Source organism: Ochotona curzoniae, unplaced genomic scaffold, assembly GCF_017591425.1.
Source record: "Ochotona curzoniae isolate NIBS_2020 unplaced genomic scaffold, NIBS_Ocur_1.0 contig_883, whole genome shotgun sequence".
In the NCBI taxonomy this organism is placed as follows: domain Eukaryota; kingdom Metazoa; phylum Chordata; class Mammalia; order Lagomorpha; family Ochotonidae; genus Ochotona; species Ochotona curzoniae.
The window spans coordinates 54,346,794-54,374,384 of NW_024466599.1; the positions used below are offsets into that span (position 1 = coordinate 54,346,794).

At 43.9% G+C, this 27,591-nt stretch overlaps 1 protein-coding gene and 1 non-coding gene across 2 annotated transcripts; both read right to left on the reverse strand.

Moving 5' to 3' along the window:
* Window positions 1-823: 823 nt before the first annotated feature.
* On the reverse strand, window positions 824-27,278 carry PTCD3 (pentatricopeptide repeat domain 3). The gene is made up of 24 exons (XM_040993584.1): window positions 27,169-27,278; window positions 25,738-25,790; window positions 25,606-25,642; window positions 20,602-20,647; window positions 18,647-18,715; window positions 18,140-18,244; window positions 16,492-16,615; window positions 15,408-15,523; window positions 14,190-14,248; window positions 13,352-13,439; window positions 12,985-13,045; window positions 12,815-12,900; window positions 11,789-11,933; window positions 10,970-11,020; window positions 8,777-8,866; window positions 8,493-8,521; window positions 7,413-7,519; window positions 5,633-5,711; window positions 5,447-5,537; window positions 4,372-4,457; window positions 3,969-4,117; window positions 2,464-2,505; window positions 1,828-1,986; window positions 824-1,537 (listed from the first exon to the last, which is right to left on the reverse strand). The coding sequence occupies exons 1-24, from the start codon at window positions 27,276-27,278 to the stop codon at window positions 1,435-1,437; spliced, it is 2,085 nt and encodes a 694-aa protein (XP_040849518.1). The 3' UTR covers window positions 824-1,434.
* LOC121165492 lies at window positions 2,788-2,921 on the reverse strand. Its single transcript, XR_005885273.1, has one exon. It is a non-coding gene; the product is annotated as a small nucleolar RNA SNORD94 (small nucleolar RNA).
* Window positions 27,279-27,591: the final 313 nt, after the last annotated feature.

The window sequence follows — 27,591 nt, forward strand, 5'->3', positions numbered from 1 at the left end:
GGGATGCCACCATCCCATCTAAGAGCATCAGGGTCTGGTTCCTGCCTAATTCCAGCTGCCTGTGGAATCTCAGGCACACACAAGTTAGGCTTTGGGAAGGGAACTAAGAAATTAAAATGTGTATTTGTGAAATAAAACAGATAGCTCATGCTGTGGTAATAAGATTTATTTATTTATTTATTTATTTAATTGGAAAGGCAAGGTTTACAGAAAAGCGGAGGCAAAATGGCCAGAGCTCAGCTGATCCAAACCCAGGAACCTAGAGCTTATATCCTGGTCTCCCACACGGGTACAGGGTCCCAAAGCTTAGTGCCATTCTTCTACTGCTTTCCCAGGCCACAAACAGGGAGCTGGATGGGAAGTGGAGCAGCTGGGACACAAGCTGGTGCACATATGTGATCCTGGCGCATTCAGGGCAAAGATTTAGACATTGAGCCATAGTGCCAGGCCCATGACAGCAACAGGTTAAGCCACTACCTGTGATGCCTATATTCCATATGCACACTGGTTTGAGTCCCAGCTGCTGCACATCCAGTCCAACTCTCAGCTAATGCATCTGGGAAAGCTCACACACCTGCACCTATGTGGGATGCCTAGAAGCAGCTCGGTCTCTGGCCGGACACAGCTCAATTGTGAGCCAGCACATAAAGATCCATCTATTTTCACTACCCTTCATAACACTTTTAAATAAATCTAATTTTTGCCTTTTAAATAAATCTTGTTCCTTTGACAATACCATTTTAAAATGTGAGATGATTTCTGTGACATCTACAACCTGGTTCCCTCCCTCCATGGCAACAAAGGCAGAGGCTGGGCCAGGCTCAGATCAGCAGCTTCTCAAGGTCTTCCGCGTGAGTGGCACGGGTGCCCCAGATTCAGGCTGTAACTGACGGCAATGCCGCCATGTAAGAAGACACTTCACAGAATCCGCATCACGACAATGAAAAGGCCAGTATTCACAAAAGGAGATTAAAACATGCTTGAGTGTGAAGAGTTGGCAAAGACTGCATTAAAACAGAAATGCATACACATGCAAATTAACGACAGCATTTATTTAGTCTTCATTTAGAAGCATTATTGTACGAACAAAATGCCAGTATTCATTCGAAGATAAAGTCTTTCACATGTCTATATTCCCCCACTGGGAGGCAGCTGCATGAAAACCACTGGAGCTCATCACTAACATCAAGGTTGGCCCAGCGTGCTGACAGAAGGCCTGCTCCAGCCCACAGGAGTGCAGGACTCATCCTGCAGCATCCGCAGGCCTTACCATGCCTCGGGAGGCCTCAGTGGTGGGGCTGCTGCTACCCAAAGGGTGCAGTCTGAGCGATGGTGCCTCTCCTTCACAGTAACCCTTTTCCAGACCCGTTGGGATCCTCCCCTCCGTATCAGTGTTTAGCAGTCCAGGCGCCGCGGTAAGGCTGATTCCCACTTTCACTTGCTCTCACTGGCATCACTGTCACTGTCACTGTCGCTGTCGCTGTCACTGCTGCTGTCACTGTCACTGCTGGGTGCAGTTAGACTGTCCAGGGCTTCCCTGTAAGGAAAAGAACAGCACAGTTACCCTGCAACAGGGCAGCTGGAGTTCTTGGTGACTGACACCAATTCTGAAGTTGGGCAAGAGGCCCCGCAGTGGCACTCGACAGTACTGGCGAACACAGGAAAGGAGTCCAACCATCAGGCCTAGAGGCCACGCGATCCGCAGAACAAGTGAAACCATCACTCAGTATGTCTTTCTGGTAAGGAACAACTGAGACACGGGGGATAAGAAGCTGCAAGTCTGTGGACAGGCAGCCCCCTTGTGATGCTGAGGGAGGTCCCACTTACTTTTGTTCCTGGGTGATTGCAAATTCAGTTGATACTCTCTGGGTGAGGCTCTCGCAGACAGGTAAGCTGAAGGCAGATGCCAGCTTCACCACTTCCACGGCCTGGGCAGCGCTGTTGGACGCTTTTGCACTGTCCATAAACTCGGTCAGCAAGTCGTTTCTGTAAAAGGGCAGCAATACAAGAGCAGTGCAGCTAAGCCCCTTAGAACTGTAAGCATAATCAAGTACGAGCACAAGTTCTGTAAGTCTGGGTCCTGCACTGTGTGGGAGACTCGGAAGAAGCTCCTGGCTTTGGATCAGACTGTTCTGGTCATTTCGGGGAGTGTCCCAGTACATGGAAGATCTTCCCTTCTCTGTAAATCTGCCTTTCCAATAAAAATAAATAAATCTTTAAAAAAACAAACAAACAAAACCCATGTCGTTACTGAGGACATACTCAGTGTATTCCCAAGGAATTATAATCACTGACATGCCGGAAGCTGCTCGCTGTCACAAGCCTGGTAGAGGCAGCTTGCCTAATGGAAGAGTGCCCACAGGCAGTGTCAGATCTGCCAAGAAATCCCAAACACCGTTCAGAGCTAAGGCTGGCCTATTACTAAATCCACAACGTACCAGGGCTTGCTAAATTTCAACTTACCTAGGAATCTTATTCTGCTTCTTGAAAATCCCCAACAATTTCCTATTAAAGATGAGACAGGGCAGTTTTAACTAGCAACAGAAAACAGAACGTACCCAGGCTACTGCAGCTGTCCCCATTCTGTCCCTAATTGCACTGTAGGTTCTACCTGCTCATAGCCCTGTGTGTACACCGGAAGCAGCTCAGGTGCACAACTCCTCACAGCTCTCAGAGGAAGGCCCTGGGTAAACCAGAGAAGAGCTGTTGGCTGGCTCCTCGTGGGCCTACACAACTGCAGTCTGTTGCCTGTCGGACAGCACTGCCTGGGCTTGGTGCTATGAAGAGTAGGCTCAGATTGCGGCAGTCTCCTACGAGCGCTCCTGCTCGCCCTGCCACATGCAGGTCAGAGGAGAAACACTCGCAGTCAGCTCCCATGACTCAGCTGAGGTCCGTACCCCTGCGCCAATCATCACAGCCTGACTCAGCACTGTGTGCCCATCTGCTAGAGCTGATACCTGGAAATGCCAGATGTGGCCACCATTAGCAGCACAGGTGATGGATATGAATTACACTTAAAATACACATTAGCAGGGAGCAGGATCAGAAGTGGAGCAAATGAGATTTGAACCAGCACTTATATGGGATGCCAGAACACTCCAAATTTCTTTCAAAAAGCTTTACTTCCAAATGCTAGTGACAACTGGGGTTGGGACAGGCCAAAGCCAGGAATCCACTCTTTTGCTGGGGTCTCCCTTTTGGGTGACAAGGACTCAAGTAACTGAGCCACGAACTGCTGCTTTCCAGAATACAATAACAGGAACATAGACTGGAAGCAGGCAGTAGTGCTTGGCTCCAACACCAGCACTCTGACACGGGACGCAAGTGTCCCAGCAGCACCTTGACTGCCACGCCCAAAGCTTGCACCTGAGCAACTCAGAAGATGGTTGAGGCAGCAAGTCTTTTCTTCTCCTGAAATTATTTTATTGTGTAAGAAGCCAGATAAGCAATTCCCTTATCCCCTGCTTAACTCACTGACTCTTCAGATTAACAAACTTTAAAATTGAGAGTTTGTTATTTAGATATTTGCACCTTCCCATCAAAAACTTGTGTATGGAGTGGATATTGTGGCACAGCAAGTTGAAAAGACATCATCATCCCAGTTTGGAGTCCTGGCTTGAATCCGGGCTGCTCTGCCTCCAACGCCATCTCCCAGTAAGACACTTGAGAAGGTGGGAGACGATGGCCAGAGTGCTGAATCCCTTCCACTCACGTAAGGGATCTGGATAAAGTTCCTGGCTCAGATTTGGTTGTTGTGGCCACTTGGTGAGAGACCCAGCACTTAAAAGCTCTCTCTGATGTTGTACCTTCTAATAAATAAATAATGTTTAAAAAGTAAACAAAAACATTACAGCATTCTAATGCAGCTCCTGATAAACCACACCGATATCACATATAAATTAGAGCACCTCTTCTCTGTCCTGGATAAAGGCTTAACACAATACTTCTCCGGTGTGCCACGCACTCACCAGGCTTCCTGGGTTCTCTCAGCCCTTAGAAACAGGAGAGCTACGCAGTTGAGAGAGACGGCAGTCCAGCCAGAAGCAGTCTGTCTGGCATTCTGGTTTTCATACGTGGACTGGATGTCCGCAGCGCAGTCAGCAAACGCCATCTGAAGCTGAGAGGCTCCGTGTTAGCACACCCGGCTGGGCAGCTGTGCCAAGATCCCTAACACTGAGCACCCAGTGTACCAGGTGACTCCCATGAAAACTACACACAAGCAATGAAGCAAAAACTCCACTCTATTGCGGGATGAACAGACTTGGAACCCTCAACCACAACCACGGTCTCCCCTTTAGAAGGAAGCGGCTCAGCAGCATGCTGTGTGCTCCGCACGGAGGAACACAGTGCCTGCAGGGACGGCCTGCCTACCTCGGGAGGGTGCTTGTCCCTGGCCATGAGCATCAGGATCTCCTCCTTCAGGTCATTGCGGAAAGTGTGACCATATTCTTTACAATCTTGAAATGGAAAGGAAATACAGGAGTCATCCCCACCATGGAAAATCAACACCCTGTTTGGCCGACTTCACATCACTGTTGGCTGTTAAGCCTTTTAATATTTTTGATGGGCCAAAAAGAAGTTATTATTATCTATGTATTCTAGATTTATCCCAAGATTCTAGAAAATGGGCAGGGTGACTCATATGAAGAATGAGTAAGAGGGACTGGCATAGTACAGGGACAAAGTGGCCACTTGCTACACTGGCACCCTATACCGGAGGGCTCTTGCTTTTAGCCTGCCATCCCTGGCTGCTACAGCCACTTTGCAAGTCAATCAACAGATGGAAGATGAGAATCTGTGTCCCTCTAATTTCAAAACTTCTGCTTTTCAAATCAATCAATCTTGGGAGAAAAATAACATAAGTGAGTATTGAAACAAGACATGTGCTACAATTTAGAAACCACCAACTCCACAGGGCAAGACATTTTTATACCACATGGAAACCTCTTGGTCTTATGTCCATAGGCATAGAAACTGACTTTATAATACATATTAAATGTTTTGGGTGATAGGAAATATTTGGGTGATAGGAAATATTTGACTTTATTTTGAATCACTTCATACACAAAAAGCAGAGCAATACCCATACCATGGTTGGGACTGCTAATAAATGTCAAGAAATGTAATAATATAATTGGTCTGTCATTAGCATGAGAGGCTTTGCGGTTGGATACCTGCACTCAGACGCTGGGCCTGCCACACATCTAACCATGTTCTTCTCTGGGTGTTGACACTTACCAGCCACACAAGACTCGGCTTGTTCCGATGTCACAAAGTGTCTGAGTTTATATTATAGTTGTCTCATGTTACCCAAAATCAACAAACACCCCTGAAACAGACCTCAACTAATCTATTCATTCTATAATGGAAACGTTCATCCCTAACAATGTTAACATATTTACTAATCAAACTGTAGGATACTGAAGTAACACAGGCTAATACTGACCTTTCCAAATCTGAGGAATTAGTTCTAGTCGATTAGCCACATCTAACGCTTGCAGAAGGTCTATCAGTGTTTGGGAATGAGGAAAGAACACCTGACGAAGAGAAATGGAAATATATTTTTAAAACACAAGTAGAAAAAAACACCTACAAATTCATCTACATATAGGCCATGTATGAATCATCTTACTGAAGGTATCAGGTCCTTATACCACTTCAAAGTGACGTCAATTTGTTCCATTAGACAAATCAAATTAAAAAACTTCGAACTGCAATGGAGAGAAAAAGTATTTTTACTCTAAAAATCCCCAAGAATGAAATAACTTCTGAAGTTACATGGCAGTGATGTACAGAACTTAAAATGTTTATAAACAATATCTAGTTACAACAGCTTATGCTAGACCCAGGTGTCAACAGCACTGAACTTTCCATGTAATACCATGTTACCGTCAACTGGTCATCATGACTGCCTCCTCCTGGGCACTAACTGTCTACTCCCACTAAACAGATACTGAATATATCCCATTAAATGTGAAGTAATGACTTGCTCACACAGAAAACAATTCTCAACTTTTATTACTAGCTATCTCATCTGTCAAAAAGGAAGCATGTCTGGGATGAGTCTGAGTATTCTTACAAAGGCAATGTTTTTGAGGAAAATCTTTTTTTTTTTTTTAAGATTTATTTTTATTATTTTTTCATTGGAAAGGCGGATATACAGAGAGGAGAGACAGAGAGGAAGATCTTCCGTCCGATGATTCACTCCCCAAGTGAGCGCAACGGCCAATGCTATGCCGATCCGAAGCCAGGAGCCTCTTCCGGGTCTCCCACGCGGGCGGGTGCAGGGTCCCAAGGCTTTGGGCCGTCCTCTGCTGCTTTCCCAGGCCACAGGCAGGGAGCTGGAAGGGAAGCGGGGCTGCCGGGATTAGAACCGGCACCCATATGGGATCCTGGGCGTGCAAGGCAAGGACCTTAGCCACTTGCGCCACCGCGCCGGGCCCTTTGAGGAAAATCTTTACAGACATATCCTGTCATCGTGTTTAAAAAAATATTGGGGACAATGCTGTAATGCAGCGAGTAAAGCCACGACTGGTGGTACTGGCATCCCATATGGGTGCTTTTTATTATATTGGCTACTCCAGTTCCAACCCAGCTACCTGCTAACATGCCTGGGAAAGCAGTGGAAGATGCCCCAAGTGCTTGGAACCCTGCATCCACATGAAAGACCCTGACAAGACTCTTGGCTCCTGGCTTTGGATTGACCCAGTTCTGGCCTTTGAAGTCAGTTGGGGAGTGAACCTAGTGGATGGAAGATCTGTTTCTCTAATTCTGATCTTCTTAATAAATACATAAATCTCTTAAAAAAAAAATAGGTAACGAACAAAAAAATAACCTCTGTTAGGAAAGATATGTGGATTTCAAAGTGTTACACACACACACAAAAAAATACCTCTAAGGATAAACAGGATTTTCAAACCTGGCAAATGACCACTGCTTTAGTTCTGAAGTGCCCATATAACATTTGGGTCCAGCAGTGTGGTCTAGCAGCTAAAGTCCTCACCTTGAATGTGTTGGGATCCCATCTGAGCATCAGTTCTAATCCCAGCACCCCCATTTCCCATCCAACTCCCTGCTTGTAGCCTGGGAAAGCAGTAGAGGACAGCCCAAAGCCTTGGGACTCTGCACCCACATGGGGGACCTGGAAGAAGTTCCTGGCTCCTGGCTTCGGAATGGCATAGCACTGGCCGCTGCAGCTACTTGGGAAGTGAATCATCGGACGGAAGATCTTCCTCTCTGTCTCTCCTTCTCTCTGTATATCTGACTTTCCAATAAAAATAAAATAAAATAAATCTTAAAAAAGAAAAGATGTATTAAAAAAAAAAAACATCTAGTATACATTACAGATGGCTACAGCCTCCCATTTTCAGAATCTAGTAATTAAAGCAATGAGATCTACTTCCCGCACTTACTAATAGAAATTACGCCGAAAATCGGGTCCCAGGAATTTGCGGTTGTCTCCAGTGTTTAGGAGGCCGTGTACTTGGTAAGCAAGTTGTAGATCTCTAAGAGATGAGCACTGAAAACATGCAAGCAGAAAAGTCATCACTGTGAGATCCTTGGAAACAAACAAGCTCACTACAGGAAGAAAAAACGGTGTGTCCACGTAAAATACTTAAACTGACTGAACATATTCAGTAGTAACAATTTAACAGACTGGAGAGAATTTTAATAATTACAGTTTTAGAAATTAAGCCTACAGAGGACACTCTCTCAGTAGAGCAGCCACACACTAACCTAACCCACGCAATCAGTCCAAAAATGACCTGCAGACCAGTTCCAGTGCTTTCCGCTGGGAAACACTGACTGCTGTCATAGCGACCCTGCCACATGTCTGCGTGAACACATGCTGAGTAACTGGGAAGGCACACAGTAAAAGCATGAACCCAACTGCTAATATTTTAGAGAAAGAATGCACTTTTTTCAATCCAGAAAGTGACTGGCAGTCTTCTGTGACCAAAATAAAATGAAAACTCAAAATAAAAACTGCTTCCAATTTAAAAAGTCATTAATAGACAAGTATGAAATCTCAACCAAGATAACAATGTGTACAACACACACAGGGGAGAATGTTAACTGATTAAAAAGTATAATGTACACAAAAGACAAACATAAGTCAGGAAACAAGAACCAAGCAAAGTCCTCCAGATAATTTAATAACACTTTTTAAAAAAGGAGAGCATGGGTGAGTGTGCAGTAGTTCAGCCTTGTGGAATGAATGCCTCCCACGGCAGAGTAGCAGGGTCTGCCTGGGACTCCGGCTCCCTGGAACGACACCCTGGGAAGCAGCAGTGACGGTGCAAGCACTAAGGTCCCCGTCATCCAGGTGGGAGAGCAAGACTGAGCTCCAGGCCATACATCAGCCGAGCCTTCTTCTCTTTGTTGTGAACATTTGGGGACTGAACCAGTTCTCTGTCCTTTCAATAAATACAAAAGAATACACTAGAATTTTTTCAAGGAGATGATAAAGTTAAAAAATAAATAATACTTACAACTCTCATGGCTGACTGAAAAAACATATCTGAAAATCAAAGTTCACAAGACCTTTGGTTACCACAGTTGAAGTAACATTAATAAAAACCCCATTTTCACAACTTGTAACATCTAAGAAAAAACTAAACAAATCAAATCTCAGATGGACAGGCAGATGTACGGCAATGCCCTGCAGACATTTGCAGTGCAATGCTGGCCACAGCATGAGGCCTCTGAGTGTCAGCATTTGAGAAGGCTGGCCCCAGGGTTTAGAAGAGACAACGAAAGCTGTTTCTGTACGTACCATCATCCGGGTCCTTTGAAGAAAATCTCTTCCCCATTAATTCATTCATTATTTCATAGATGATGAGGGACGACGTCTTTGAAGAGCCTCCTGCACAAGGCAAATGGGTTTAATTATGTGTTCATGGCCTGCATCACTGCCAAACCCACATCCTCCCTCTACCCTGGCTTCAGGACCTGGCATCGAACACAGAGGGAGCCAAATGCTGCTTCAAGGGCCCTGCAGCCCCCAGAGAGCTGCACTAACCAGGCCCCTTTTCACTGGCTCCATTCAGAAACTGTGCCCTTCACGGGAAACGGGTAAACCCTTTACAATGGAACAAATTCAAATGGCTAATAGACACATGAAAAAATGCTCAAGCGCTCTGGCAATAAGGGAAATTCAAATAAAAACAGAGATTCCACTTAACACTAGAAAGAATTGCCCATATACAGAAAACTACCAACAACACCTGCTAGTTGCAGAGAAAAAGAAACTGTACTCCACTGCTGGTGGGAATGCAGGCTGATGCAGCCACTACGGAAGTCAGCATGGAACACTCAGGCAATCTAAAATTCACCTACCATATGACTCAGCAATACCACTTCTAGGAACATATCCAAAAGACTTATTACACGAGAAAGCAACGTGCACCCCAATGTTCACTGCAGCACAATCAACAATCGCAAGAACATGGATGCAACCTAAATGTCCATCAACAGGGGACCGGATAAAAAAACTGCAGTTCATCTACACTATGGAATACTACTTGGCTATTAAAAAAATGAAATATAATACTTTGTGGCCAGATGGGCCAAACTAGAGAACATCATGCAAAGGGAAATGAGCCAACCCCAAAGGTCAGATATCATGTTTGCTCCAATATGTCAAATCTAGGGATATTATATATGAATCTTGCTGTCACTTCATACTTACTTGTACCTTCTGTAACAAGATCTTGTGATGTAATTCATTAATCAACCATCCATAAGAGGCTGATTGTTTATAATCTCCTGAGATAGTCAATGTCACTTTTATCACTGTTATTGGTACTGCCCATAAATAACAAAGATCTAATCCTCACTGCATCTACATTAGGGCCCTGGGATACAAGAATGAACTCAAACAACTGACAGTCTCCTACACAGTTGGGAGACAATCCAGCAGCAGCATGATGGACTTGGGAAAACTCACAAAAAGACACACATTGTGAAACTGAAGGGGAGGGGCGAGAGGAGGGGAAGAGAGGGAAAGGAGAAGAGAGAATCCAGTGCCAACTAAATTCTATCATAAAACCACTAAAAAGAAATTATGCCATTCTTTCAGTCTCTTCAGAAGAGGCATGTCTTTCCTATAGTGTGATACCGCCCCTAACTGTGTTCCTTAGCAATAGGACATGCTTTCCGCTACCAATCATGTGTGTTCCTTTAAAGCACAGTCTGACATGGGAAAGGAAACCATACAATCAATGCTGGGAACATTTGTTAAAAAAACAAAACAAAACAAAACCGCATGAGCTCAGCCCTAACAGAACACAAAATCCACATACACTATTCCCAATCCAGTAAAGCATCAATCACAATCCCTTCCCTACCTTTCTACACGCAAGTAATAACACAAAGGGCTTAAGAAAAAAATGGAATTAAAAGACAACCTTATGCTGCCATAAAGCAAACAAAACACCCTGAAATCAGTGTACAACCTAGTATATCTAACATTTCTTTTTTTAAAGATGCATTTATTTTTATTACAAAGGACACAATTGAGTAAGCTGGTTGCTTCCTTGACACAGTTCCTGTTTAATTTTCCCAAACAATTTCCTTGCCTAATGCAAGGTTGTGGGTCCTGTTAATCTAGCTGTCTAAACTCAACAGAATCAAGTCCACTGCAGTAGGAATGAATGGAAACATCACCTACATAGCTGAATACGCTAGCCCCCAGCCAGTCACATGTAGCTAAGTACAATCCGACAGAACAATTTTCAATTTTACTTTCTATCAGGTAGTCCCATTTGGCTAGTGGTCACAATGCTGGACAGAGGAGGTCTGAGAGGGATCCTCACCCTGAAGTGCCCTGTGACCATCTGCACACCCACACAGCTAGTGCAGTTCACCAGCCCTCTCCCCTCCATCACAAGATAGGTTGCTGTTCCCAGGAACAAGGTCTAGCTTAGCCATTAGCTCTTTAAATTAATGCATGTTAGGCCATACATACCATATTGATAAAACAGCTGAATAATATGGTGATAGGTTGCAAGCGACGGTTCTCAAATTATCAGGTGGACAGAAAAAAGAAAAAAAATAAATAAAAACACAGGTTTGCAAAAAAGGTTTACTAAAAATATTTTGCAATAGGAAAACTGCACCTTTATTTCCCAGTCCATTTAATTAATGTAGAGATGACAAATCATCACAAAGACTGTATCACTTTCCAAGTTCAAGTAACTAATAGGATTCTGCACTGAGAACAGTAAAACCCACAAAGAAAACTCTAACGTAACCTTCAATACTGGAAAATATGCAATTTAACATATTAGCAGACATTTAGGCTCAATGCCTAAGTCTTCTAGGAAAATGCTGTGAAATTTAAAACTGCCTATGTGAAAATGATCAACTCTCAGAAATGAATCACCCATCAGTATGTACTTGGAAACTAAAACATCATGGTCAGCTGTGCAGAATCTGAAGTCCACACATGTCTGAGTGGAGGGGTTCCAAGACACCACCTCTCCATTCTAAAATCTGCCAATGCTCAAGTCCCTGACACAGCAACTCCAACGTATGCATAGTTCAGCTCTTCATGGCTTGTAAAATCTGACATACGGCTTAGGTAATAAAAATGGACAAAGCACGCACATGTTCACTACAGACAAATTTCTCCTTGAAACCCAGATATAGAAGCTGCATGTGCACACCCCGGTATGCCAAATGATGGGGATCCCAATAGGCGGCATAGGCAGCAAAAGGCAGCACCCATCTTCTCTACTGGTATGGCCCTGAAACTTTGCATGAGGACCCTAGGGTCCATCCTCACCTATTCCGATGGCCTTCATCTCACGTAACGTCTGCAAGGCGGGAATCCTTCCAAATGTATAAGATTTTCGGAGACATTTCAGAATGGTGTTGAAAGTTTGAAGATTTGGCTTCACCTTTTGTGCAACCATGTGTTTCAGCAGCTCCTAGTTTGATGAGAACCAAGTAGTTCAGGCTTTTGCCTCCTAAATTATTTTTCACCAAAGTCTTGATTTCTAGCTAAATCTAAAGTAAGTTAAAAATTATTTTCCTAAAAGATCTGCTACAGAAATCTCTTACTCCCGTTGTCACTAGACACAATCAAAACACTTAACTGTAAAGTTATTTATCCATAAATTATTCAGCAATATACTAATGAGATTGGTACTGTGGCACAGTGGGCAAAGTCTCAGCCTGCAACACTTAGCATCCCGTATGGGTGCCAGGTCAAGCCATGGCTGCCCCACTTCAGATGCAGCTCCCTGTTAACAGCATGGGAAAGCAGAGAAACACGGCCCAACTCAATGGACATCTGCACTCACAAGGGGTGCCCAGGTGAAGTGATTGGTTTTTAGTTTTGGCTTGTCTCAACTCTGGCCATTGCAGCCGTTTGGGGATCAAGCCAATAGATGAAGATCTAAGTAACTCTGACTTTCAAATAAATAAGTAACTTTTAAAAGTATCAATAATCATAAAACATGTAGAAAAATGATCAGTGTTATAAACTGCTAGGCAGGTCTCTTTTTGGCTTCATACTGCAGAGATTATATGATAAGCATGATTACTTTTTGTAAAACGAACAATGCACTGGGTGTAATAAATACAAACGACCAAGTCCTCTAAAATTCTAGCTCTACGCTCTGGGCCCAGTAACTTTTCCTTCTCACACTGAAGTTACAGTTACTTAGCAAGTTATTGAAAACAGGTAACCAACCACCTCTGCATGCAAAGGCTGCTTTCTAAATGTTCTGTGAATGTTGTAGCCGCGACATGTGTTGTCAGTAATGAATGTTGAAGGCACAGAGACAAATTGAGCATGCTTCCTTACCAATATATTATTCCATTTGTCCTCAAATTTCTCTTTTGGTACAAACGCTGTTGCTTCGATCAATGCATTGAAAGTGTGTACATCAGCTGTAAAAGAAGGTAACCATTTCATGAAGATGTTTGAGAGAAGGGAGGAAAAGAGAAATGAAGAGGAATTTAAAACAAACTTACCACAGAGTCTGTTGTTTAGTAACTCCGTGTACAACTTCAATGCCTGGTCACCAGCTCGGTACTGGAAATCAGAAAAAAAAAGTGCATCATCAAACATCTTCATTTATTAAACAAAGTGTGTATGCATCTATTGCCCTGCAGACTGGGAATACAGCTGCTCAAACAAAAAGCACCACCAGACCAGACCCTGTCAGGCAGAACATAGCACAGGGCAGGCGTAGTCTACACAGGACACCGGGTCATGTCACTTTCAGTTGTCCTGAATAAGGGAGTGGGAGGAGTATACTACTGCCATCTGACCGGAAAGGCTGGGGAACTACTCAACTTACATCCTGGCTTCACAGAACTTAGACAACACCACACATACCTTCACCATGCCTCGGATCATCGTGCAGTAGGAATGTGCGTTTTTCTCTGGCATTAGAGCAAAGATTCTCTCAGCATGGTTTTTCACTCTAGATACAAAGGAGTAAATGTGAATGAGAGAAACTGGAAAACAAAAGCCACTATCATTTACTCAGAGTTAACAAGGTTGTGGGCAATGTGCTAAGCACTCCATGTATGTAAATTTAGATAATCCTTACCCTCCAGAGGCGAGAGTTCTCAGTTTGAAAATGCAAATGAATGAAGGCTCAAAAATGAAGTAAGTTCAAGCTTTGTAGTTAATTAACAGGCAGTACTGCATCATGGGGACACGGTGAATTGTCTCCAACTCTCCCACAATTCACAGCGGCAGCCACCAGCCACCAGCCACGGGTTTCTTCTGAGTCCTGTCATTCCAGGAGACACGGACCTCTATACTCTGAACCACAGCTATCTTCATATTTTGACACTTTTATTCTATAAAATGCAATTCACCTTTTGTTTGGAACTGCTCAATATTTCTGCCTGCTGGCTTATAGTCTCAATTTAGCATTATATCTACTGCTATTTTTAGTAAGCAAAAACAAGCCTTTCAGACTTACACTGCCCAAGGCGGCAGCACAGATGCAACTACCAAAGGCATCACACCACAGCATGAAGAGGGAGGGGGACCCAAAAGTCATCAACCTCTAAACAGATTCTCATGTAACTGGCCGAGGACAAAGCTTATGACAGCAAGCTATTTCAGAACACCACAGGACTGTATCTTCTTCAGGGGGTGAGAGACACATTCCTCAACCTATGACAAACTGCAATACAAGGTTTGAATGGTATGTACATACCCCCACGTGATTCCTGGATTCTTTCTAGGCTTCTCAATATTCTCTTCGGTGGCCTCTTCCTAATCATTCAAAAAAATAAAAGTGAAGACAATGGAATGCCTTCTCCCAATCACACTACTTAAAATCCAGTAAACATCTATGCCTATACTACTCAATTGTAAGTGAAATCAGCAAGGAAAATCATTCATGAAAAGATGGCCCTTAAAGCAACAGTGACAGGTCAGAAATGAGATGAATTCAATGTAGGCATCCAGAGGCTGCACTTGGCCTCACCCAGAAAATATCATCCATAATTATAAATTATAGAAAATATAAGGTTAAAACCTAACAGGAAGTTGTCTAATAATCTGAGATTTCAGGGACAAAAACAATGAACAAATAAGCAACCCTAACCTAGTCCTTTATTTGTAAACAAGTTCTGGGATGGGTCTGCAGGGACAGGCTTGGCAAGCACTGCACAGCCAGCACTGTGTCCAGAGCTGGGGCTGGAACTTGCAAGGACTCATTGAACAGAAGGCACAACGATGACCCACTACCCACTTTTTAACACTCCAAATCCCATCCCCAAATATTCTGTTATGCCTATGAAAAATGGATTCTAGTTTTATAGCCTCTACTGCACATATACAACCTATCTTTCCTCACCCAAACAGATGCGGAACAGTGCTCTCAAAGGCCATGCAAACGTACCATAACTTGGTCTCTACTAGGCATTGAGAATGTTATCAACATTGTTTGCTATTTTACGTACAGATAGCATGTTATGAAAAAGGTCACATGTATCTGACTCATTTGATCCAAAGGATTCCTTAGCACTTATTTCTGTAAGGGTTGACTTGAGAGACAGGGCATGACCCATCCTACAGACAGCCTTTGGAAGCCAGCTAACTGCTCTACAGCCTCCAGCCTGCTAAGCTTCCACCTTCCTCTCTGTGCACATACACATGAACCCTTGAGGGGCCACAGAGTCTTTACTTAGCCATTACACATCCTGGTGATAGTGGCATGGGATTGCAGCACTAACACTTCTCGTCAGTTTTCCTTGAACAGGTGGTTGATGAGAACAAAATGTGTCTAAAAACGGAACTCATGCTAAAATAACTGCTTACAATCTTCCTCTTGGGCTACTTGCCCCAGGGTCACCCGCAATTTTCATCAAGATTGTTGCGCCATGACACACTTCAGAACAAATATTGAAATAATGCCAAAAGCAATTACCACTTCTTCTGACTGCTCTCTTTGCTGAAAATGAGAATCAGTTGAGGGCTCTTGACCACCATAGTAGCACAATAAATCCAAAAGATTATTGGTTGTTTCAAGAGACACAGTGGTCCCTGTAGATGAGAAAAATAGCAAAAACAAATCCTTAATCATTCAAAATCTAAAACCTATTAAATCTTCATTTCTTACTTTTTCTACCAGGTATGTATGCTTGTATACTACTTGTCTAGCTAACCTGCTCTTTACAGCACCAGCAGCCCATATGGGTGCTAGTTCAAGTTCAGGCTATTCCACTTTCAGCTCCCAGATAACACCTAGGAAAGCAGTGGAAGACAATCCAAGAGCTTGTTCCATACACCCACATGGAACACTTGAAACAAACGCCAGGATCCTGGCTTCAGCCTGGCAAAACTCCAGCTGTTTTGGTCATTTGGAAAGTGAACCAGTGAATGTGAGAGTACATGTGCACTCCATGCCTCTCAAATAAAATAAATCCCTAAAATGTTTTTAATCAACATATCTACCCACCCACCTATCTGAGACAGCAAACAATTGCTTCCATTGGTTCTACCACTTCCATTTGAGGGTGGTTCACTCATGTCTCCAACAGCCTTTGCTGGGTCAGACCAAAGCCAGGAACACAAAATACAACACAGGGCTCCCATGTCAGTGGAAGGAACCATACTACTTGTGCCATTACCTACTGCCTGCCTCCCAGAGTCCAATTAACAGGAAGATGCCAGTCCTGCTATCCTCGATACCATTACTCCTAATCCAGCTTCTTACTAACATAGGGGCTCAGGGAAGGAAGAGGAGGGGAATGGAACAGGGCAGCAGAAGACAGCTTAAGAACTTGGGTACCTGCCAACTCCAATGGAGACCAGAATGAATTTCCTGGCTTGACCCAAGAGCTGCAGCCATGCTGGGAGTGAATGGAAGTGCTCTTCCTCTAACTCTACCTTTTACACAAATAAATGAATCTTAATAAGTAAATTTTAAAACTACACAACCTTCAAACTGAGTATGGATTATCCTCTTTCAAGTTTATATTCTTAGATGGGTTTTAACTGAACTTGTTCACCTGCTTGCAAGAGCTGATCAAACATATCCACCGAAGCCTTGACTTTTCTGAGTTTGATTCTTTCCTGAAGGGCAGCTTCACTGACACCTTCGATCTGAGGTTCAAAATTCTCAGGCATTAAACACTAGGAAAGCAAGATAGTTAGTTATCACAAAAGGTAAAGGTTCAGCAATACAAAATAGAGAGACAGAGAGAGACAGAGACAGACAGACAGACACACGACAAAGACTCTAGCCACTACCCAAATGGCTACAATAGCCAAGTCAGAGCCAAGCAAAGCCAGGAGACAGGAACTCTACCTGGTATTCCATTACACATGGTCGGTGCCAAGTACTTTGGAGATACCCTCTGACACATTAGCAGAAAGCTGGACTGGAGGTGGAATAGCTGAAACTCATACTCAGATGGGGTGGTCATTGTCAACAAACAGCAGCCTAACCTGTGGTGCCACAACACTGGCCCTAAGACACACTATCACCAACACAACACAACAAAGCTCCCCTGTCTGTCCCTATTTCCAGGGCTGGATCCTATTTACTGTTTTAACACTAATGCCTCTGCAGGGAATTAGGGTCTCCAATGTGGAGAATGCTCCCAGTACACTGCTCAAGTGTTTTTGCTACTTTTCCTGAAATGCTGTTATTTTGTTGTTCCAAGGTTGAGGAAATCAGGAAAAGGTATTCTTTTCTGATGTGATTTTTATTCTAAATACCATCAATGTATGTGCTCCACTCACTGCTTTTCCAAATATCTTCTGCACAGGTACTATTAAGCCAGGCACTGGGAACAGAGATGGATGACATCCAGTACCCTCAAGGAGGCGACAGGTAAGTCCCCACACTGCAGTGTGACTGGCACTGCCCACCACGGAGGAGGGGATCCTTGGGAGGCCACAAGTGAGACCTGGAGCTGCAGAACAATAATTCATAGTGGCACTAAGCCCAATGCCTGACACACAGAAGGCTCCACATAGATGCACTGCATGACCAGAAACAGAGCAGGAAACTCGGTGGAAGCAGAGAGGGCTAGGTTACATTTTTAAGAGTGCCAAACCAAATGTAATGGTTGTTGAAGAAAGGATGTAGGCAACAGAAATGCAGTAGTCTGTCATGCTCACTGAGCCAAGCAGGAAAAATATTAAATATTAAGGTTCAGGGCCCAGTACGGTAGCCTAGCAGCTAAATCCTTGCCTTGCAATGGCCAGGATCCCATATGGGTGCCGGTTAATATCCTAGCCACTCCAGTTCCCATCTAGCTCCCTTCTTAGGGTCTGGGAAAGCAGTAGGGGACATCCCAAAGCATTGGGTCTCTGCACTCATGTGGGAGACCCAGAAGAAGCTCCTGGCTCCTGACTTCAGATCAGCTCAGCTGATTGTTGTAGCCTTTTGAGGAGTGAACCATTACATATAAGATCTTTGTCTCTACTTCTCTCTGTAAATCTGCCTTTTCAATTAAAATCAATTAATTCTTACCAAAAAAGCTTACAAAAAACGCTGCGCAAATAAACAGAAAAGGAGCTTGAATTTGGTATTGCAAGCACAGATCATGTCACATATCAAAAGGCTTTTGAAACAACTAAGTAATAATGATGAAAGCTTGATTTAGACTACATTTACTTAATGCTATGTTAAAAAAAAAATCTTCTTACCGGTATATGAGGTTCAGCTATGTCCTTCTGGAAATATTTAGGATATGAATTAATAATAAATTTTGCTGCACTTTCTCCAGACTTCTTCGCCAATAGAAATGAACGCTACATAAAAAACATAGATCAAGTTGATAGTCACATGTAATTTAGATGCAAGTGAGATCAAATTCATATCCCCAGCAAGAATTATTCTCCCCCATCAATAACAATACATGAAATCCCAAATAGAAACCACACTATACCAGACAGCTACCTTTTCCATTGAGGTCAAACAGGTAACTCCCCAGTGTGAAAAACAACCTAAGTATTGAGATCGAAAGCTCAACAGTGCCTCCATACAGTACCTGAAATATTTGACTGAAATCAGAAAGGACTCAAGTCCTACCAATTTATGTATAAGCATCTATAAACTCTTCAATAGTTCATAAAATTAAATTATAGGTGTCTCTTTGGACACAACTGGTACAATTTTAAAAAATCCTTGAGAAGCTACATGAAGTTACTCACTGATTCCACAGAGGACGTTGGAATGAGGTAAGGATCATCTTGAAATGAGTAAGGGACAGCCGTAGGATCCTGAGGGAAAAACACAACTTTTATTTAGACAACCTTGTGAGTTTTGGTGATAATCAAAAATTCTATCCAGTTCCATGTACACACATAACATGCAAAAATATGTATCTAAGTATGTCTCTATCCTTGCACATAGGCACACACATGCACCACAGTACCGTACTCTTAGCTCTCGTAAGAGCTGTCTGTAGCCATGTACAACTGAAAGCAAACCATGGCTCATACCCCAGAGCTGCTATTTCAGATCTGCACCTACCATCACTGGGTACCACTGCTACACTGCTCTAAACAAGGAACCTAGAAATTAACCAGGCCAGAGCCACCTTTCTGGAACTCGATATTCTTTAAAAGCCTTGTCATTAACCATCCATGCTCAACTTAATCCCAAAGCCCGTTCCAAAGGGTTCCTAGGGGGTGTGAATACCAGCAGCTTCTCCCTTGACAGTCAATCCAATTCTTCAAACAGCTCATCAATCCTAGGCAAAACCAACTCTCCAGCACCACAAGGGACCACCCTTAAGTGACAATCCTAAGTTACCTCCTTTGTTCCGCCCCTACTTCCTGACTCTATTCTGGCTGGGTCCTTAATGTCTTATCTCACTTACCTAGATCCTTTCAGACCAGACAGCTTTTTAAATCCCCCTTTATCCTCATATTCCAGTTCTAATTACCATCTCTTCTGAAGTCCTTCCTAGCCATCCTCTCCAGGAACTATGTAAGGACTGTGAATACACCAGCTGTCACTTGGCTCACATCATGTTACAGGAGCAGAAAAAATGTACTTGGGTTTTAAAGGTCAGAAATCTGGTAAGCCAGATGATTCTACACAGAATCAATACAGCTTTAACTTGCTACGTGTCCCAGGCTGCTTTCATTAGAGACAATCTCAGAGGCCTGTTTCTCTTATAGCTCAGGTACCGATTCTTACATACAGTCTCAATGCTTTGCAAGTGGGGAGATAGAACTAAAAATTCTTAGGGGGTGGGCATTAAGCACACCAGTTAAGACAGCTGTGTCCCATGTTGAAATTCATGTCAGTGACCCCGACTCTAGATTCCCACCAAGGCAGACCCTGGAGGGCAATGGTGATGGTTCATGTGATGAGTTCCTGTCACTCTCATGAGAAACAGGAACAGAACTCCCGGCTCCAGGTGCTGGCTCAGGTCAACCTGGCCACTGCAGGCACTATGGGAGTGTCATGTCTGCTCCTTCGTTCTCAAAATAAAAAAGTCGCTTTTTAGAAACTGGCAGGCTGTTTTAGTGTATTTGGCTCAGAAGCCCCCAAGTCCAACATCTACAATACCACAATTCTAGATCTATGTGGTAATTTAAGAAGGGTCAGTACTCAGTGATACAAGGACAGGAGAAAAGGTTTTGAAAAGTTCCATATCTGATACCTTTACTTAAAGCAAACTGACACATGAAACCAAGGAGACCATTACAGCAGCAACAGAACAGGATCACATTCCCCACTTCCTTTGGGCCACATTCTATCCTAAACCCTCTATGTGTATTTCACGCTTGCAATCTCACCAAGATCACTTTACAGACTAGGAAACCAAACCAAAGAGAGGAAGCTATAAAGTCTGTTGGTGGGCTAGAGGCTCTACCTTCTGAATCACTGCTTCCTGTCTCCTGCTGTGGAGACCACTTGCTGCAGTTAATTAAAGCCCCTCTGCAACGAGTACTAGCACCAGCCCAGGGTCTGTCACTTTAAAAAGCCATAGTTTTTCATGGCTTCTACCAAATGATAGTTTCTATCAAATGATAGGACTGAATTAGATGACTTCAAACCTCTTTCTAGATCTACAAAAATTAAATCTGAATAATGAAGAGCAGTTAACAATAGATATATCGTTATGCAAGTTAAAAAGTAAAAATCTACTTACTCTGTTTACTGTGGATGCAAGTGCCTGAAGAACAGCTACTTTATCCCTAAGAGTAAGAATCACCAGTTAATGCAACCTGGCTTCTTCACACGATGGTGAACAGCATCTTCTCTCAGACCAGCCAAGGGCAAGATAAAGATACACACTAGTGCAGCTTTTCTCTCTTGATTATTGGAAAACAAGCAAACAGTTCAGCTGTCTTGTTTAAAGGCCCTCTCTGCTCCCTAATACTATCACCCAGGGTCAGTGATTTCTACTCTGACTATATGAGACTATACTGCTACTTCCTCCCATGCTTTTCTATGTAATTTCAATGCAGCCTTCTGTTCTACTCTTGGTGGCTCCTTAAAAACAAAACAAAAGCAAATGAGGTTATGCCTCAGAGCTAGTTTTTGTTAAAGATTTATTTTATTTTTATTGAAAAGGCGGATATACAGAGAGGAAGATCTTCCATCTGATGATTCACTCCCCAGGCGGCCACAACGGCTGGAGCTGAGGGGCCCCTTCTGGGTCTCCCACACGGGTGCAGGGTCCCGAAGATTTGGGCCGTCCTCGACTGCTTTCCCAGAGCACAGGCAGGGAGCTGGATGGGAAGTGGGGCTGCCAAGATTAGCGGCGCCAATATGGGATCCCGGGCGTGCAAGGAAAGGACCTTAACCACTGCGCCATCGCGCCAGGCCCTTAGAGCTAGTTTTTAAAAACTATTCATGTTTATTTTTATCTACTTGAAAGAGGAAGGGGGAAGGGATTTTCTTATCTGCTGCTTCACTCACCAAATAAACCTCAAAAGCAGTCAGTCAGCGCTGGGCGAAGCAAAAGCCAGAAGCCCAGAACTCTATCTGGGTCTCCCCGCTGTGTGGCAGGGATCCAAAAACATGAGCCCAGGTCCTGCTGCCTCCCAGGAAGCTGGAGTGCAATGAAGCAGCCAGGTCTGTAACAGGTACTCCAACATGGGGAGCAGGCATCCAAAGAGGTTTAGACCACTGTGCCACCACACTAGCCCCTGGCTGCTGGCTCTTACTTCAGCTACAGCTGAGGCTAACCACAGGCTCCTCTCTGGAGCAACTGCGCCAGGGCCTGCCAGACATGGCAGGGTCTGTCACAGGCCTTTGGACTGAAATCCCAGAGCACTGGCATGCACCCACCCCTCCTCCAGCTGAAATCCTCTCAATCATATACAACCCAAAGAAAACAGCTCCAGGACAACTGCCCACTGCGCTGCTGAATGGACTTTCACTGAACTACCCAAGACACTTTCCCTGGAATAATTTGATTTCAGATGCATTTTATCCCTATGTTAAACTGTTTCATTTCCAAAACGGAACTCTAGAGAATAAACCAAAAAAAATTTTTGTAAACAAAGTTCAGAAAAACATTTCTAAGACTGCCAGGGGCTGGCAGCAAGTTCAGCCTCCATGGAGTGCTGTTCAAGCCCGAGATGCTTTACTTCCAATCCAGGTCCCCACGAGTGTGCCTGGGAAAGCAGTGGAAGATAACCCCAAATGCTCTGACCCCTGTTCCCGTGTGAGAGCCCCAGGGGAAGCTCTTGGCCCAGCCTAGGCCACTGCAGCCATTTGCGATGTGAGCTTGCAGATGAATTCTAGCTCTACCTTCAAATAAACAAAATCTTACCCTCTACCTGCAGAAAAGGAATTTAAGTCACCTGAGAAGCATCAAAGAACATTTCATATTACATCAAAATTAGTAATTATTTATGCACAGTGACAGCCACTAGGTTTTCTATTATTTTTAAAATTTTATATACTTCACGTATTAGTTCCTCATCTCTCAGCAGGCTGTAATGAAATCTTACATTAGCATATTGATTTATTAAGTATTAACTAGATGCATCCTTGGGCATCTGAACAAATGCCATTAAAATAGTAAAACATGTCACTAGTTGCTTTATCTTAAGGGATTATTTGAAGAGTGATCAGAATGAATATGCCTCTTAACAAAGTAGATGTGCGGCTTCAGAGCGCTAGTGAAGTCTCCACTTGGGAGGCTTGCACCCACTCCGAGCGCCCGAGTTTCAGGCCTGTCTCTACTTCCAAGTGGCTGGGACCCCTTCACATACATGGGAGACCCAGCTTGAACTCCTGGCTTTGGCAGGTATCAGTCCCAGCTGGACAAGAGGCAGATCTGCCTTAATCTGCTTCTGCCTTTGAAATGAGCACAGTGGATTAAATTAACCAGCTCATAACAGGTTAATAAGCTGGTATGTGTGGTGCAATCTATGATGCCACACTACAAGTAGACTGGTACCTATTTCCAGACAATTTCCATACTTATCTCCATAAAAAAGTATGAATTCTCATCCTATCCAATGTGCCTCTGAAGAGCTGTTCCAATTGACTGCTTATTAACAAACGTATAAGCATCCATTGCCCTGCATGCTCTCCTTGCCAATTTGGTTTTAATTTGCAATTATTTTATTATCCCAGTAACCTATGGACTGATCATGACAATAATTACCCAAGTCAGAACATGACCTGTACCATGATGTATATCGCATTTTACATAAAATTCAATGATTACTCTCTGAAGGCATTTGTGGCGTCTGAATAACTTAGAAAAGAAAATCACAACCTTAAAGCATGCTTTATTTCCAAAATAACAGTATTTTTGGTCCTTCGGGTGTAAAAAGCAGATTCCTGAGTTTGGAAATCTAGAGCTCTTTTTAGTAAAAAGATACACAATAAATATTTTAGGCTTTATGCTAAAGGGTCTGTCTAAGCTATTCTTAGCTCCGCAGCAGCATAAAACAAAGCAGAGATGCACAACTCTTCCTTAACATGTCTTGATTTTTTCTAAAGCCTGGTAAAAACCACCCATGGACAAGAAAAACACTGGCTTCTCTCCTATTCCTGCAGTACATGAGGTCTATCAGGACCACGCCCCACTCCATTCTGTGAATCTCACATCTTAGAGTTCACAAGAATTACCTAAAGGAATATGCCTTTCATTTGTTTAGAGACGCATTTATCTGGAAAAAGAGACAGAGACAAAGATCATCCAACCACTAGTTCACCTCCTAGCTGGCTGAATCAGTCGGCACCGAGCCACACCAAAGCCAGGGGTTTCATCTGGGTTCCCACAGGGATGGCAGGAACAAACTAAACTCTTGAGCCATTTCCTGCTGCCCTTTGCAGACCGTTCAGTATGGAACTCAGTAAGAAATGAAGAGTAGCTGGGACATGAACTGGCACCCAAGAGGGATGCTGGCAATGCGGGCGGGGGCTTTAGTCATAATGCTGGCACCAGGAATACGCCTTTTAAATGAATTCTCTAGGTGGGTCCAATACAAACAGGATAACTTTAACCCATTTTAAGGTACAGCTAAATCTTTATGCTCTCAACAAAAATCACATGGATTTAGTGCAATGCAACCAGTCTGGATTACATCATAATCTATGTCATCACTATATGTGTAAGCTTACATACATGTGGTGAGTGTTAAGCACAAAACCTCACTAGCCATAGCAACCTCTCTCGTATTCCCTGTAGTACACTCCTCAGGGATAGATGCGATGGAGTGACAGGAATGCCATGAGGGAAATGTCTCATTCAGACGCCCACATTTCTCCTCTTAGTTCTGGTTCTTACAGAAGACAGAAATGAATCTGAATCTATCTGTATAATGAAATACCACATAGTTACTAAAAAATAAGACTATAAGCCAAACACGAATCAATAGTTCACATAGGGCCCGGCGCAATGGCGCAAGTGGTTAAGGTCCTTGCCTTGCACGCCCGGGATCCCATATGGGCACCAGTTCTATCCCGGCGGCCCCGCTTCCCTTCCAGCTCCCCACCTGTGGCCTGGGAAGGCAGTCGAGGACGGCCCAAGGCTTTGGGACCCTGCACCCGCGTGGGAAACCCCGAGGAGGCTCCTGGCTTTGGATCGGCATAGCATCGGCCGTTGTGCTCACTTGGGGAGTGAGTCATCGGACGGAAGATCTTCCTCTCTGTCTCTCTTCTCTGTATATCTGCCTTTCCAATAAATAAATAAGAAAAATAAACCTTTAATAGTTCACATAAAAGCGGCTTAGTTCTAAACTACAGGTATTTGAACAGTTCATATAAGAAATAAGTATGATTGTACCCTTAAACTTTAAAATAGCAGTGAACTACTAAAATCAGAATATATAACCTGCAGTGTTAAACGTGACATTTAATCTTTTGAGGTACGTGCTATCTTTAACTGCAGTTTACCATAGCACAACCAGGCTACAAAACTTGCCTGCCAGCTGTTCGACTGCTAATTTTGCTTCTTTCTTTCATGTTCCATTTATCCCATCTGTCTTTTGGCCTTAATTATTGATTACTTTTGTGATTTAAGAAACCTTTTTATAAATAAATCTGAACCTTCAGGACACACTAAAAATTCAAATACATGGCTTTTTGAGGAGTCCCCTAAATGAATTCAGTGTCATATTATAAGCATTTCTCCAAGGTTTCAAGTCCTACAGTCAACAAACATTGAGTAAATGATAGAGCAGTTAATTCAAGGGTACACCTAGGTAATTAAAAGACTAAATTCTGCATTTATTTTAACCTCACTAGAGATGATAAATGTACTAGTTATGTCTGGTCTGCATACTACAAAAAAGAGAATTTAAGAAACTGAGTGAGCACTGCAACACAGCTAAGCTGCTGCTCGGGTCATCCCACAACACCCTGGGGTGCCTGGTTTGAGCTGTGTCAGCTTCCTGCTATTCTACCTGGGATGCAGTGGAGAAGCTCACACGGGTGACAGAACAGTTCTGGCCTTGCTGGCTGTGGCACAGCCTCGCTTGGGCTGCTGGGGAGTAACCAGCAGATGAACAGTGAAGGTCCCCATTCGCTGCTTTCCACCTTTCTCCTCTGTGACCTTTAAGCACCTCGACTTTCCCTCGGCTGTTCCCTCTTCAGGCACACTCTGCCACTCTCAGGTGACCCTGGCAAACTTCACTCATGCTAAGGACCCAATCTCTTGCCGAACAAATGACTACTGAATACTCACCAAATTTTCTTTTTTGGAATGACTACTTCCTCAGTTCCTAAATTTCAAAAGCAAAGCAAAATTAATCTCTTAATACTATAACCATAAAAGGATAAGATGTAAAAACAGAATTATTTCAGTTTTATCTGATACCTGTTGTATCAGTTCCTTCAATCTTGGGGAGAGTCACACTCCCAGAATGCAATCTGCAAAAACAGCAGAGTCATTAATAAAGGTCCCAGTGGCCCTCCTGTAAGTCCCTCATTTCCAACTATAGACAGATAATGATACATCAGTTACCAGTGACTGAGAAGGCGTGGCCTAAACAGCACCTCAAAACCATTATACATCAGGCAATTTCATCACCCCAAACTGGGAGAAAAAAATTCTAATAGCAGTCTATGTACCTTGTTTGAAACAAGTTTTTAACTTTGGGCCCCCTTAAAGCAGAGGTTAAGAGCAACAAATTCACTTTTAACAAATACCACCTGACCTGGCCTGCCTTGCTGCAAGTAATTGTGACACAGCTGAGACCACTCAGCAGCCTTCATTCCACTTTCCTCAACAACCTAAAACGTGCCCAAAACACCAGGCTTAATTGAGACGTGGAACTGTAAGACTCTTCTGGACACTCATGCATCAGATTATTTTATTACCAGAAAATATATATATAGCCTCACTGGGCTCACAACTGAATTTCAAATGCCAACTAAGATGAGCGAATGGGCCCGAGAACATGCGGAACGAACACACTATTTGCTATTCACATCTCAGTAATCATGATTGCCATCACCAGGGAGGGCCAGAGTGATCTGCGGCTAACGGCTTCTGAAATGCAAAGCCTACCCTTTTCCGGGACATGGAGAAAAGGTACAGATAAAATACCCACTCGTGAGTTTCTGCTTCTTACAATTTTTCAGAAAGTTATCCCCCAAATGAGAAACTCTCATGTAAACGAGAATCTCTTCAAGCTTAACTTAAAAAGTTATCCCCAGCCCCAATCTAGTTGACAAAATGTATCTCATCTGATATAAACATCATATAAATCGCAAGCCAGGCTTCTCTCACGTTCTCGCAGGTGTGTTAACTGCTTCTACGTTCACAATGCCAGTCTGCACTGAGGGGGAGGGCGATTTACAAGGGCAGGTGGCGCATTTTCCCAGCGGTCCCTGCAGCACATCTCAAGGGCACCGCGGAATTAACACTTGTTTCCGAAAAACTTCAACGTCCTCACAGTTTTTACAACCCCCAGCGAAAGCTACCTTTTACTTAGGACAGACGTGGTAATTTCTTCCATTCCGAATAGAACAAAGTGAACAGAAACGGGTTTTTTACTTTTTACATTTGGGGTGGAACCGCCAATAGCCCACACGCACTGGGATGCGAACTTCAACCGACCAGGGTCCCAGTTTTGCCGTCGGGGCACTGAGAAGCAGCCCGTGCCGGCGTGGCTAACTCCCCGAGTGTCCGGGCCCCGGCCCACGTGCCGGGCCTCGGGCGGCTGCGGGAGCGCGTCCCTGCACCCCGGGAACCAGGCCTGCGGACACGCCAGGCTCCACCCTGTGGCCCTCGAGCTTGTCCTACCTGCAGCCCGGGGCCCGTTCGCCCAGCCCCGCGCGCCCACCGCCCAGCGGCAGCCCAAGCCTGCTGCGGACGCTCAGCCAGCGCGCAGAGGCCACCGCAGCCGCCGCCATCTTCGGCTCCCTCGCCGCGCATGCTGGGAAAGGCCTCGGGGTCCTGGGAAGAGGAGGTGGGCGGGAGCAGCTCGCCTATTGGACGAGCCGGAAACTACCATGAAATGGGAGGATGCAACCTCTTGACGGGGAACAGTTTAAGGGAGTGAAAAAGCTCATCACGCCTCATTGGCTTCGCAAAGCTTTTCTTGAGTTACTCTCGTACTGGGTTGTCTACCTGTCTTTTTTTTTTAAACAGGAGAGCCGTGAAATATCTCCCCCATACCCACATAACACACACACAGCGAAAGTGGTCTCGTCCACATCAATAGAC

Excerpts from the sequence above, each read along its gene's own strand:
- PTCD3 (XM_040993584.1), bottom strand. The coding sequence starts at position 27,278 with ATGGCGGCGGCTGCGGTGGCCTCTGCGCGCTGGCTGAGCGTCCGCAGC. Across the intron at positions 20,648-25,605 it reads ATTCCAAAAAAGAAAATTTG|GGATAAAGTAGCTGTTCTTC; the intron begins GTGAGTATTCAG and ends TCTTACTCTTAG. Across the intron at positions 8,867-10,969 it reads TCAGCTGTTTTATCAATATG|GAGGCTCTTCAAAGACGTCG; the intron begins GTATGTATGGCC and ends TGCCTTGTGCAG.